This window comes from Podarcis erhardii, assembly GCF_964252035.2.
Source record: "Podarcis erhardii genome assembly, chromosome: 3".
NCBI lineage: Eukaryota > Metazoa > Chordata > Lepidosauria > Squamata > Lacertidae > Podarcis > Podarcis erhardii.
The window spans coordinates 85,589,520-85,603,481 of NC_138507.1; the positions used below are offsets into that span (position 1 = coordinate 85,589,520).

At 44.0% G+C, this 13,962-nt stretch overlaps 1 protein-coding gene across 3 annotated transcripts in view; it reads left to right on the forward strand.

Annotated features, from left to right (window-relative positions):
• The window catches only part of SLC29A1 (solute carrier family 29 member 1 (Augustine blood group)), a 79,523-nt gene that overhangs the window by 54,066 nt on the left and 11,495 nt on the right, over positions 1-13,962 (forward strand). For all 3 annotated transcript variants that reach the window (XM_081856080.1, XM_081856078.1, XM_081856079.1), the window contains exons 2-8: positions 6,938-7,029; positions 9,801-9,882; positions 10,557-10,750; positions 11,119-11,258; positions 11,909-12,043; positions 12,497-12,594; positions 13,712-13,808. In XM_081856080.1, coding sequence (XP_081712206.1) covers positions 7,004-7,029; positions 9,801-9,882; positions 10,557-10,750; positions 11,119-11,258; positions 11,909-12,043; positions 12,497-12,594; positions 13,712-13,808 — 772 coding nt within the window. In that variant the 5' untranslated portion in view covers positions 6,938-7,003. The remainder of the gene's footprint in view (positions 1-6,937; positions 7,030-9,800; positions 9,883-10,556; positions 10,751-11,118; positions 11,259-11,908; positions 12,044-12,496; positions 12,595-13,711; positions 13,809-13,962) is intronic.

Here is a 13,962-nt window from a genome sequence, read left to right on the forward strand (position 1 = left end):
GATAGTCTATTTTCCTAAAGGCCATTACCTTTGAAGCACCCCATTACACTTTGCTGTGACAGTGCTGTGAACATTTGTAATGTCCTCCGCATGTACCAGCAACTGGCTCTAGGCCAACAGCTGCAGAATTGTGCAAGAAAGCTGACCTGAACTATGTCTGCTGACTGACCATTCCCAAGAGCCTTGCTTGTTGTTATAAACCTTATCAAATTAATTGGTTATCATGTAGGAGTGCCCAAACGTTTTAGGTTGCCCTAACTTACTTTGCCCTGGTCATGTTCCCCAAGCTGGTGCTATCCATATGTTCTGGACTACAAATCCCCCCACCATGCTGGCCACAGCTGATTGGAGTTTGTAGTACAAGACATCAAGGGCAGCAGGCTGGGGAAGATTGCATTAGTCTGTGATGGCTGAATTACTCTTGTGGTAGGGAAGTTTGTACCATCAGGGCACCTTCCCACCCACTCCATCCCTAGTTGTTTAGCACTGCCTCATTTCTCAGAAACAAAACACAGCTTTCTTTGGAAAGGATTTGGAGGCATGTGGCAAAAGCAACCAGGAAGACCACAATGAGCCATGTCCGTTGTGGCTTTCCCCCCATGCACATCCTTTCCAAAGGGTTCTGGATTTATGCCCATAGAACTGTGTCCCTAGCATGGATGATGGATTCATTTTCTATTTTCCAGTCCATGAGTTAAATTCCCATTCATAGCTTTGTGGGGACCTGCGAACGTAAAAGAGGTAATCTGAGTAAGATGTGTGCAATGAAGCCTTCCTGAGAAGCTGCTGGACTTTGCTGTGTCTGAACAACAGGCATCCTGTAGTAGGGAATTGAGATTCAAGTAAGGCTTTTAACAAAGCCCCCCATAATATTGCAGAGAAGCTGGTAAAATGTAAGCCAGATGAGGCGTAGTGAATGCTGCAGAAGACAGAATCAGGATTCAATTTGACCTTAACAGATTGGAGAACTGGGCCAAAACTAACAAAATGATAGTTAGACTATGTTCTGCACATAGTCAGGAATAACCAGCTGCACAAATATAAGTTGGGGGACACCTGGATTGCCCATAGTACATGTGAATATGATATAGGGTCTTAGTAGACCACAAGTTGAACATGAGTCAACAGTGTGATGTAGCAGCAAAAAACCCTAATGCTGTTCTAGGCTGCATCAACAGAAATCAAGTGTCCAAATCAAGGGAAGTAATAGTACCACACTAGTTCTGTTTTGGTCAGACCCCACCTGGAATACTGTGTCCAGTTCTAGGTGCCACAGTTTAAGAAGGATGTTGACAAGCTGGAGAGTGTGTAGAAGAGGGCGACCAAGATGATCAAGGGGCTGGAAACCAAGCCTTATGAGGAATGGTTGAGGGAATTGATTATGTTTAGCCTGTAGAAGAGGAGACTGAGAAGAGATATGATAGCCATCTTCAAATATCTATAGGGCTGTCACATGGAAGATGGAGAAAGCTTGCTTTCTCCTGCTCTGGAGGGTAGACCCACTTCAATGGCTACAAATTACAAGGAAGGAGATTCTGGCTAAACATGAGGAAGAACTTTCTGACAGAGCTGTTTAACAGTGAGGGGAATGGACTCCCTTGGGAGGTGGTGGACTCTGCTTCACTGGAGATTGGGTGGCCATCTGTCATGAATGCGTTAAACTAAAGCACCGCTCTGCATTGCAGGGGGTTGGACTAGATGGCCCTTGGTGTCCCTTCCGACTCTACAGTTCTGTGATCCTATGAAATGCAACTCCTGCCCTTCCTGATACGAAGAGAGCATAGGGGAGCTGGGTGTTAGTGACAAACGCAGACTAGCTCGACCCAGCAGATACTGCAGACCTACTTAGCATTCCTGACAGACACAAGCATCCTCCATCCCCACCATAATCCCAGAGTTGGCAGCCGCAGCTGCTCCTACCCATTATGTGTTTACTTAAGCCGTGACTCAAGCGACAGACCAGATGTAGCGCCAGACACTGATCTGACCGCAAGTCAGATCCAGCCCATGATTCTGACATGGTCTTTGCCCCATGTCAGTCTCAAAAACAGTGGAAAGCAAAACACATGTCCACTCCTTTCAAATACACGGCTCCCAGCACAGGACTAGGCTCAGCAAACTTGAGACACGGTAAGTGCCAGGTTCCATTCCATTTGGCTTAAACTCTCTCTTGTTTCCAAGGCAGGAAAGCTGTGCTTCTTCTAGCTCTTGGACTTGTATCTGGAGCCTCTTTCTGTGCTGAAAGCAGGGAATGTATCGGAGAGAGAGAGAGGAGAAGCTTTGTTAGTAATAGTACCCTGGTGAGGGTCATGGAGTGTTGTGTTCACAGGTTGGCCAGGTTGCCGTGAGGGCAGATTGATCCCCACCTGAAGTATCGAGTAGCAAATAATCTTAAGAGCTCTCAGGAACACAAAGACAAATTTGAAACTTTATGGCGCATGTTAAGAGAAGAGAGTAGAAGACACCTAACTAGTGGTTCTAAACTACGTACAAACTTTATTTTGACTTTATTATTTACATTGTATGAGCATGGAATGTTTCTTGGAGGGTGGGCGTATATGGGGATTGTTTGTTTATATATATATATATATATATATATATATATATATATATATATATTTCTTTAGAAACTTAAAAGGAAAGTGGTAAAAAAGAAAAGTATAGGCTGAAGCCGTGTTCAGGAAAGAATATAGATGAGAGATAGTTCATAAGATACAGAGTGGCCTACAAGTAGCAAAGGGCTCTACACAGTGCACAACTGTCTGGGGCTGCTTTTGCATGCAAAAGTATAGCCTGACCTATCACAGATCCAGCTGAAATTTCCTGGCAGTAATGAACATGGCAGCACATTTCTCAGCTGCTGAAGTGATTGGACTTGTCACAGAGATGCTGGATGTCTGTAAGACTTGGTTCTCACAACTTGGTTTTCCATGCCAGTTCATACACAGAAATACTTGTACCAAGCCTTGTCTTGTCCTGTAATTCTAACACTCAGATGTAAAATACTTGAGTCTTTAAAAAAAAAAAAATCATTGTGAGCATTTAGCAGAAAAGAGAAGAGAAAAATCTCTGTGTACCCTTTTACTTTTCCCTGAAATGCAATGCTGTTTCAAACCTCTCTTTGAAATCACCATGGTTAGAAATGTATTTTGAAATGAAAGTTGTGACGCTCTGGATCATAGTGGCAATCTCTGCCTTTTACAGAAGTGCCTGAGGGCTTGGGTGTGATTCATGGTATGTGTGTTGCTTGCACCTGGCTAAAAGCATGAAGAAAAAATCCTGCAGCTTCCGGGGAACCTGGTGTTTTTGCATGATGCCCTTTAGAATTATGGGCCTTCAAAGCATTTTGCAATTCTGAGACCAGGGCATTTCCTCCGCTTGAAATTGAAGTCCAGCTTCAGCCCCAAATTCGGCACCAGTGGGGTGACATCCTACTATGGTATATCTCTGCACTGCAGTGGGGTGTGTGTCACCTGTGGGAATGGTTCTGTTTTGGATTTGTGTGATTTGTACCATCCTTTATCCTTATGGTTCCTTATTGATTGTTACTTGCTCTTTTTGTGTGTAATACTGTAGTTAAAACATTACAGATAGATATAAAAAAATATTGTGGGCTTTGTGGAGAGAAAGAGAATGTAAGAGAGAAAGAGAATGTAACAAAGAACCTGGAACGATAATTCATATGTGGTGGGGTTGCAAGGAAATAAAGAACTTTTGGGGAATGATGCATGAAGACATACCACACATGAAAAACCAATCTTTTTATGTGCAACAACAGCAGCCAGGGTAGTGATTGCAACTAAATGGAAATCTCAGGACACACCAACAAAGGAAGAGTGGATTTGTAAAATTAACTTCAATTATATCAATCAAATCAAAAGTTAAGAATGGAGTGGAAGTATTTCGAAGATTATATGTCAAAATAATGTTCTAAAAATGATATGCTAAGAGGCTTAGAATAAAAAATGAAAGCAATAACAAAAACCAATAAAGAAAGAAGGAAAAATCAGAATTTAACAAAAAAAATAATACTATAGAATGCAAGGGGGGAAAGGTAGAAAGAAATATAAAGTCAAATTGCTGTGGAGGGAAGTAGAGGGTGGGTGGTGGGTTTTATAATTAAGTGTATAATTATGCAGCTGTTGCAATTTAGATATTATATTTTATGTGAGGGAATCATTGGGAATTTTGTATATATGTATATATGTTAAGTTTCAATAAAGATCTTTGGGGAGGGGGGAGAGAGAAGTATGTCTTTGTAAGACCAGTGGTGTCATGGGCACTAGCCAATAGGTACCTGTGGCATGTGTGCAACTGAACTTACTGTATTCCAAATTGCAGCTGCTTTTTGCAGATAAATTGCATTTTCCCATCAACATAAGTACTACAGTGGGAAGGAAATCTGGATTACCCAAACAATGTGAGGAACAGCTCTATGTTCACGGTGCAATAAAACAATAGTCTTGAAATAACTAGTGGTATAACAGGCCATTATTGCAAGCCTTGGGGAGAAAAGACCAAGGGGAAACTGGTCTCCTCTGATTCCAAGAAAGGCTGGGAAAGTATTGCAACAGAAGGAAGGGAGAAGTGATTATGTGCCCTTTGTCAAACGGGGCCATATAAATGTGATAAGAATGAGATGGATAAAGACTGTAAATCAATTTGTACACTAATTATGCTGTAAAAAGTATTTATTTATTGTGCATGCTTTAGCAGAATCACAGAGATTAAATGTATGTGCAGTGCAGACAAGTAAGAGAGTTTTGGGCGAAATTTCAGGACCTGGCATAAATAGATGTCAAACAGCTTTTAAATATAACCAGCTAAGTTCCGTTCTTATGCAACTGGAATTTGCGTATTTGCTGTAGCCAGTACTTAAGTCACCACAGGAGCTGTGGTTTTGACCTCTTCATTTCATGTATGAAAGATGCTAAGCTTTAGTGGGAAAGCGAGAAATGTTGTAAAGGCAGGAATCTGTCTCTTCAATCTGCATAAAAAGAACAAGTTGGCAAACCACGCAGAAGACTTTTTGTTTTAACGATTTCATGATGTGTTGTTCATTTCTTCAGACTGTACACAGTTAAAGTTTCTTGAAGTATTAAGTGATATGGAAGTGCTTTAAAATAAATAAATGTCACATGCACACAGGAGCAAAATCCCAATTCAAAGAGATGTTTGGGTAGCACCTTCCCATTAAAAGTTATTTCATTTTGTAGCGTCTAATCTGAAGATCACTTTCTCCATGTCATGGTATAAGGCAGATGATAACTCCGTCCCCATCCCGTCCCCCACCCAAAAAATGCATATTTTTTCCCCAGGGGGAAATCAAGTTTGATGGGAAATTACCGTATCTTGTTAGGAGGAGGGAGCAAAAATTTTAAAGTATCCCAAGAGTGATGCTCTTCCTTTGCATCTTATTATGCTTGTGTATGAAAGGAAGGAGGCTGTGATGTGCCCAAGCTGTGGATGCCGTGGAGTTATGGGCAATAATGGGAGAGGGCAAGGAAGGCTCACAAGTTCAGACTTACATGAGGATCAGATTGGAACCACTGTGTCTGCTCTCTGTCCAAGAAATATTGCATATTGCTATGATTGTGCCTGTGTAGCAACATGGTCTTGTTTGCTCTCCTAGTCCTTTATCACGTCAGATGCTGGTTTCTCTCCATTTTCTCCCCCAACTTCTACTTGTTGTCTCTTCTGTCTTTTGATTGCTTGAGCACGTAAGATCTTTTATGTTGGCTGCTCTACCTTTGGCCTTTTCCACTGTTGTTTCTGCTTACTCAGATTTCCATCGCTGTATTTGTGTGTAGATTTCTGGACAGTATTCATCTCCATTTTTCCATTACTGATTCAGTTCTCAGCCTTTGGCAAATAGAACATTGTGTGTGGAAGGTGGGAGAGCTAGGAGTGAAGTGGGGAATATATGATTGTGGCAAATCAGTAACAGCCCAGTAGTAACCTGTTGTGTGCAACTTCTGAAAGGGCACAAGGATTACATCCAGGTCTTGTAATGAGATGGACCTGCGTGTGAGTTAAAGGGATGGATCCACAACAAATCCCTGCTGAGAGCATTTCCCCAGTATTCACAAGCAAGATTTCCTTTTTAGAATGCCACTGCTAAATGTGTTTTTGCATGTATTTTCTAGAGAGGTCAACAAGGGCACTGTATTAAATTTTCTATTTGTGTTCCTGAGGACTAGAAACTTAAAAAAAAAAATCAGAGACAAGCTTGTCTGTAAGCCAGCACGTTCTATTCTAGAAATCCACATGCATCCTTGTTCTGTTCAGCTGCTTCAGTGCTGATGTCTAGAACCACCAGTGTTTCTAGATCCTTTCAGTTTCTTTGGATTGTATGAACAATTTTATTGGACTCCATTGTTCTGGCTTCTCAATAATTGTTTTTTTCAAAAAATCTATTACTTTTATTTGAGCATAACGAACAACCAAATATATTCAGTGAGGCTCCACGGTCTTGTCAATATATGGTGCATGATGTATAATATACCGTATTTTTCGCCCCATAGGACACACTGGCCCATAGGACGCACCTAGTTTTTTGGGAGGGGGAAAAAAGAAATCCCCCCCCAGGTGCAGGGCTGGGGCGGGGGAAGCCCGAGCTTCCCCCGACCCCAGCCCCCAGAACAGACAGCTCTCCGCAAGCAGTGGGAGAGCTGCGCGACTTCGCGCAGCTCTCTCACCGCTTGCAAAGAGCTTCCTGAAGCCTGGAGAGTGAGAGGGGTCGGTGCGCACTGACCCCTCTCACTCTCCAGGCTTCAGCGAAAGCCTGCATTCGCCCCATAGGATGCACACACATTTCCCCTTCATTTTTGGAGGGGGAAAAGTGTGTCCTATAGGGCGAAAAATACGGTTTTCATAGTAATCTAATACAGCAAAATTAATCAGTAACTAACCTTTTTATTTCCTTTTGACTCTCCAGGGGGCCAGCTGTGAAGTGAAGCAGTGAGAATTTGCTACACACAAGAAACACCTGCAAAGTGCCAAAATGACAGGCAACAGCCCTCAGGACAGGTATGGTTGGGGCGCAATGGAACAGAAAGGGAACTGCCTGTGTATATGGGCAAATGCAAACACACACACGTGTGTTTATTTCGCACCAGGCCCACCACTAACACACAACACACAGATGCTGGAGTCCTACTACCTTATCAGCGATCACTGCTGACAGCTACTTTAGACAACCTTTAAAAATAACGTTTTCGTTGGTCCAGTTTGTGCCCATGCAACTTAGTCTGGGAGTCCCTGTGATTTTAATGTCCTACAATACCCTGGATTGATGCTATCTCAGGGGCATTGTGGGTAATTTTAAAGGTGTAGACTTCCAGACTCAGCTGCCTGCTCATCAGAGCATGGCTGCTGCCTACTATGGTCACTAGGTAAGTCTGCTACTTACCTAGCAGACTTACCTAGTGACCATGGTAGACCAAACTCTAGGGCACTTTAACAAAGACACCCCACTAAAGCCTGGAGCCAGCTTTGCTAGCACTGTGAGAAACAGCCCCTTCTTTTCCTACACCTTGATTTTGATGTCACATGACACATTTCCCCCCACATGGAAATAGGAAGCTGCTTTTATATAGATTCAAGCCAAGGAGCCATCTAGTTCAGTACTGTCGACACTGACTGGCAGCAGTTCTCCAGAGTTTCAGGCAAGAGTCTTTCTCAGCCCCAGTTGGACCTGAATTGAACCCAGGACCTTTCATCTGACTCATTGTATGGGAAACGTAGTGTGAGTGTTTTGGATGACTTGATTTATGTTTCTATGACTGCACTGATGTCTCTTAAGAGACTTCCTTGTTCCGAGGCAAGAGCAACAACAAACAGAATCAATTGGTAGTGGAAAAGCTGTGGCAGTCCCTTTTAAAAAAGGAGCTCTGTCTCTTTGCCTGCTTCTGAATCTCTTTCTTCCTAGCTTTGTTCACCACGAACTTCTCACTTTCTGACATAAGAAGCAGGCAACATGCTTATTGCTGAGGGCTCCTGGCACGAGTTTAGGATGAGCCACAGAAAGAAATTCCAGAGCTTGAACAAAGCCTCTGTGCTCTTTCTTCCTAAATGGAAGCCATGGCAATGCTGCTTGCCAGGAGACCATGCATAAAATAAATCACATTTTTACACCATTGCCCTTGCTATACGTACCTTGCCTCATTTTAGCCACCACCCAAAACCTCCTTTTCCACAAATCTGGTACTTTATCCTATGTTGAACATGTGAGCATTGTTGTATGAATGATCCTAAGAGACTGGGCAAGCATTCTCCCACTCAACGCTTCTGTGACTGTCATAAAAGATAGCAAAGAAGGTTCCCTCCCCCCCCCCCACAGTGTTTCAATGCTTGGTGCCTGAGTGCTTTGGAAGATCACATATTTACTCAATTAAAAAAAATAAAAATTGGCTGAGCACACTTACTCATTCATTAGCCCAGAAAAGCACATGCTTAAATTTATCTTGCCGAAATCAACAGGACTCTTAACCATAGCTGCATCGCACACTCATTTGTTTATAGCTACAGATGGTCCATCCCAAGTCTCGAGATGAGAATTATTTGTATACGAGATGGATTCATGTCCCCAACAAGCTCACATATTAAGTTTGAAGGACGTGGAGGAAATGAAATGAGAATAGTACTGAAGTCTGGCGAGAACTAGCAGAGCAAAGGATCTTGAAAGGATTTAGATAGAACCTTCCCTGGCCTTGTGCCCTCTGGATGTTTTGGACTCGACTCCCATGATCCCTGACCATTGGCCGTGATGGCCAGGACTGATGGGAGTTGTAGTCCCATGGAGGCTGGGAAAGGCTGATTTATATTGTACTCAAGAGATTCTAATAAGAATCTACAAGTTGCCCCTTACTGGCTCTGGGGCTATATATAGCCTGAAGGGCATGTTTATAAAAACGGTTGCTCAATTTCCCACCACTGCAGCCTCAATCCCAACATATAAACATCTTGTTGAAAGATGAAGGTCTTTCAGTAGGCTCTCAAAATCAACAGAGATGGCACCTTTTTAACATGCAAGTAGAGGGGATTCCAGGGGGTAGGTGCTACAACCCTCACAACCCTAGATTGTGTGGAATGGGCCTCCTGATGTGATGTAAACTGCAGCAGGCACTCAACTGCAGAGTGCAACTGTTTTGTGTTGGCGTCAACCCAGATCAGCCTATTGGTCTCCTTTGGTTACTATAGCGTTCCAGCACGGGATAGTGGGATTCTCCAGGTGAGGAAGGAGCAAGATGTGACTGCCCTGCTGATTGCTGCAACAGTATAGCTTACTCTCTAGCTCAATCAGTACTTAATCTCAAGGTCTTGGGTTCGAGCCCTACGTTGGGCAAAAGGGATTTGGACTGAAATGACCCTCATGGTGCCTTTCAATTCTACAGTTCTATGATTATTTATTTGTTTGTTTGTTTGTTTGTTTTCTGCCCCAAGGATAGCGTTTTATTTATTTAGTAGAAAATTAATTTTATTTTCTTTACTCCAAGGGTTCTCAGCCTCCCCCTTTTATCCTTGCAACATCCCTGTGAGGTGGGTTAGATTGAGAAATGGTGGGCTTCATGGCTGAGTCACAGTTTGAATCCTGGTCCAACAATCTCTTAGTCGTTGCACCGCACTGGCTCTCTGGCATGTTTAGCACCTTTTGCACTTACAGCGTTTCTAGCGTTTATTTAATCCTCGAGCGGTATGCAACGTTTTGAATGGCAATATAGAAATGTCTTAAATGGCTAGGCTGTCCCTTGTCCAGGAGCTCCCATTTAGTCCCCCTTGGTTGTTCTTGTTTCTTGCAGGTATAAGGCTGTCTGGCTGATCTTTTTCATTCTTGGCCTTGGGACGCTTTTGCCATGGAATTTTTTCATGACTGCTACGGGGGTAAGTTCAAGGGAGGTGGGAGCCACTTGTGTATATATAGTTGATGTGTTTGGTGCTAGACGCCTTCAAAAGGGCTGGCCTAGATCAGGGATTCCCAAGTTGTGTGTCAGGGTACCCGAGTGTGATGCTAGAGGGACTGAAATGCACCTTGAGGAATCAGGTTGTTTCTTGGATGCATCCACCACAACACATTGCTCCACAAGACCAGATTAAGAGGCATGGTGGCTCTGTGTTAGTCCGTGTCCAAGACACTATAGTCATGTTTACTTCAGTGGGACTTCATTACAGCCACTTCCTGTGGCTTGCACCCATACATAGGAGGTGCCTTTTGATGAGGAGTGCTTGATGAATCTGAGCAGCGATAAGGGCAACTGTTCTGCCCAAACCCCTTCTATCCCAGGGGTAGCACCCAAGGCGAGCCAGCCTGGACCTTCCCATTGGAAAGGTGTTTTATCTTTCCAAGATGAATCTCTTCAAGGCATTTATGAGGATCCATCCCCCGCAAAAAACACACGCAAAACAGCTCTTTGGTTTGCCGTCATAAACATGGCTTAGCATGATTTAGAGTTGATTATTTTAACAGGCGACAGAAAGCCCTGCTCAGTGAAGAACTTAGCAATTGCTTAGCAGGGAAGCTTCTTTTCTTCATGCTCTCCTCTGTCCGCTCTCTGCAGTACTTTACTAGCCGCCTGAATGAGGATACTTACAACAATGTGTCCTCCATTGATCTCCATATGAACATGAATGACACAGAGACTGAGAAACCTCCTGCCACACACTTGCAGTCCATATTCAACAATGTGATGACACTCTGCGCCATGTTGCCTCTACTCATCTTTACCTGCCTCAACTCCTTCATCCACCAGAGGTGAGATCTTTGTAGTTTTCTTCCTCAAAGGAAGTCCCACACTTCCTGCTTCCTGCTTCATCCCTCTTCTCCTTTTGGCCCAACAGTTGCATCGAGGGAAGACAGCCTTGACATTTCCAATGGAAAGTAGCCTCTTTTTGATAGAGTTACAATCTTGGTGGATCATGTCCTTCTTTTGCATCTTTGTTGGGCTTTTTAGTTTTCGACAATGATTTGTTAATCATGTAATATGGCGTATGCTGTAACTGTGATGCTCTATTAATGTCATGGTTATTTATTGTTTGTAAGCACTTTTGGGATTCATTTGAATGCATATCAAACAATCAGTCAATTTTCTCTCGCTCCCTCTGTCAATGTCAACTTGTTAGGATCCCTCAGCAAGTTCGGATCCTATGCAGCCTGGTGGCTATCCTGTTGGTCTTCCTGATAACAGCCATTGTAGTCAAGGTCTCCATGGCTCCTTTGTCGTTCTTCACTATCACCATGGTCAAGATAGTCTTCATCAATTGTAAGTGTGGGTCACTTGTAGACTGGCCTTGATATTGACAGAATGGAATATAGACATTTCTCACATGCAAACCTTCACCAACGGGGAGAGAGAGAGAGAGAGAGAGAGAGAGAGAGAGAGAGAGAGCTTGTCTGAATGCAGGAAGGCAAATCCTGATTGCCTTTGGAGGAATGGGAATGTCAGAATTCACAGCTATGACTCTCATAGCAGAAGATATTGTAAGGACTTGGGTAAAGGATTATTTATTTATTTACAAAATTTTATAAAATAGATAGATAGATAGATAGATAGATAGATAGATAGATAGATAGATGATAGACAGACAGACAGACAGACAGACAGACAGACAGACAGACAGAGGTACTTAGTGTTGATGTGAGAAGGTAGCTTCTTCATCTCTGTAAAGCCTGCATATGGAAACTTAAGGTTGTCTAGGTATTGTTGGACTTATGGCTTCCATCACTCCTGGCAATTGGCAGTGGAGGCTTCTAGAAGGAGTAGTCCTTCCCCAGCAAGGCTGAGTGCAGCATGTTTACCCTTGAGAGTGCGTATTCAGGCTGCCTCCTGCTCCTCAGCACTGGGTGGTGTCACAAGATCCCCTCTGCAACAGACCTCTCCACCACTCACCTCTCTGCCTTTTCTCCCTACAGCCTTTGGTGCCATTCTCCAGGGCAGCCTCTTTGGACTGGCAGGACTCCTGCCTGCCAGTTACACAGCGCCTATTATGAGTGGGCAGGGCCTTGCAGGGACATTTGCAGCTCTGGCCATGATCTGCGCTCTCGCCAGTGAGTATTGCTACACAACCACCCATCTCCTTTCAGCATAACTGCCTGGACTACTTGGGAGTATGAAATCTCAGATCAGAAGAAGCCCTTAGTGTACGTTCTTGAAAAGGCCTTCTCTTCACTGGGGTCTAGTTTCTGTGGTCCCTAATCTTCATGTCCCTTCTCAGTCACAAACTGCAAGGCTTGTCCTTCGCAAATGCCTGTGAAGTACAAACCTTGAAGTTTTGGTATCTTCATATCCCTTGGCTCTGTGGTCATTATCACTGGTGACCTGCATTGTGTGTGTTGGTTTGTGACTGGACCTCCATGCAAAGGGTTGCATTAGATGACGCCCTGGTTTGAAGCAGGAATCCCAAGGTTCCTAGAAACATAATTTTCAGGTGGCTGCCTCTGCTTTACCCTCAGATGGGAGGGAAAGTTTCCCCAGTCACCGTTTCTTTCCAAATCTTTCAGGTGGCTCTAAACTGGAAGACAGTGCCTTTGGTTACTTCATCACCGCCTGTGTCGTGATCCTAATGGCCATTGGCGCCTATATTATGTTGCCTCGTCTGGTAAGGATTCTCTTTTCTCTTAAGGTGGCCCTGAAATAGTGGGCAAGTGGGCAGTTCCTTGTATTCCTGGCCAATGGGCACCATTTTGCAGGGTGGTGGGAGCAGGATCTGTGTCCCATTCTCAGTTATACAATAGGTCTGTGGAGCCACAAGGAGTCTCAGTTTTTTGCTTCAGAAGAGTTCCCAAGATCACCTAAGAACACCCTCCCACCAGATGTCAAAGAGAAAAACAACTACCAGACTTTTAGAAGACATCTGAAGGCAGCCCTGTTTAAGGAAGCTTTTAATGTTTAATAGGTTACTGTATTTTAATATTATGTTGGGAAACCCAGCCAGATAGGGGGGGTATAAATAATATATACAGTGGTACCTCGGGTTACATATGCTTCAGGTTACATACGCTTCAGGTTACAGACTCCGCTAACCCAGATATAGTGCTTCAGGTTAAGAACTTTGCTTCAGGATAAGAACAGAAATCGTGCTCTGGCGGCGCGACGGCAGCAGGAGGCCCCATTAGCTAAAGTGGTGCTTTAGGTTAAGAACAGTTTCAGGTTAAGAATGGACCTCCGGAACGAATTAAGTTCTTAACCTGAGGTACCACTGTATAGGTGGCGGGTGGCGCTGTAGGTAAAACCTCAGCGCCTAGGACTTGCCAATCGCATGGTCGGCGGTTCGAATCCCCACGGCGGGGTCACCTCCAGTCGTTCAGTCCCAGCTCCTGCCCACATAGCAGTTCGAAAGCACCCTTAAGTGCAAGTAAATAAATAGGTACCGCTTTATAGCGGGAAGGTAAACGGCGTTTCCATGTGCTGCTCTGGTGCCGGTTCGCTGGAGCAGCTTCATCACACTGGCCACGTGACTCGGAAGTGTCTGCGGACAGCGCTGGCTCCCGGCCTCTAGAGTGAGATGAGCGCACAACCCTAGGGTCTGTCATGACTGGCCCGTACGGGCAGGGGTACCTTTACCTTTTTACCACTGTGTGTGTGTGTGTGTGTGTGTGTGTGTGTATATATAATTATTATTATTATTATCTTTCCCTTTGCCACTACTATGTTATAGTTGTTTTTACCTTCCACGCCAACACATGTTCTATGCTACGCCCTGGTTTTCTCAACAGGACTTCTTCCGCTACTACTCCATGAAGGATAAGACAGAATATCGGACCCATGAGGCCTACTCTGAGGTGGAAACCAAGATGGACCTCATCAAGAAAGGTAAAAGGAGGAAGAGATGATGGGCTGGGAAGTGTGCTTCCAATTCAGTTATGGGGTTGGGGGGTCCCCACCAGCACTTAGTAACAGTCAAAACATGCTTTAGTACAGGGCTGAGGAATCTGTGGCCCTCAAATTGTTGCTGGGCTGCAACAGA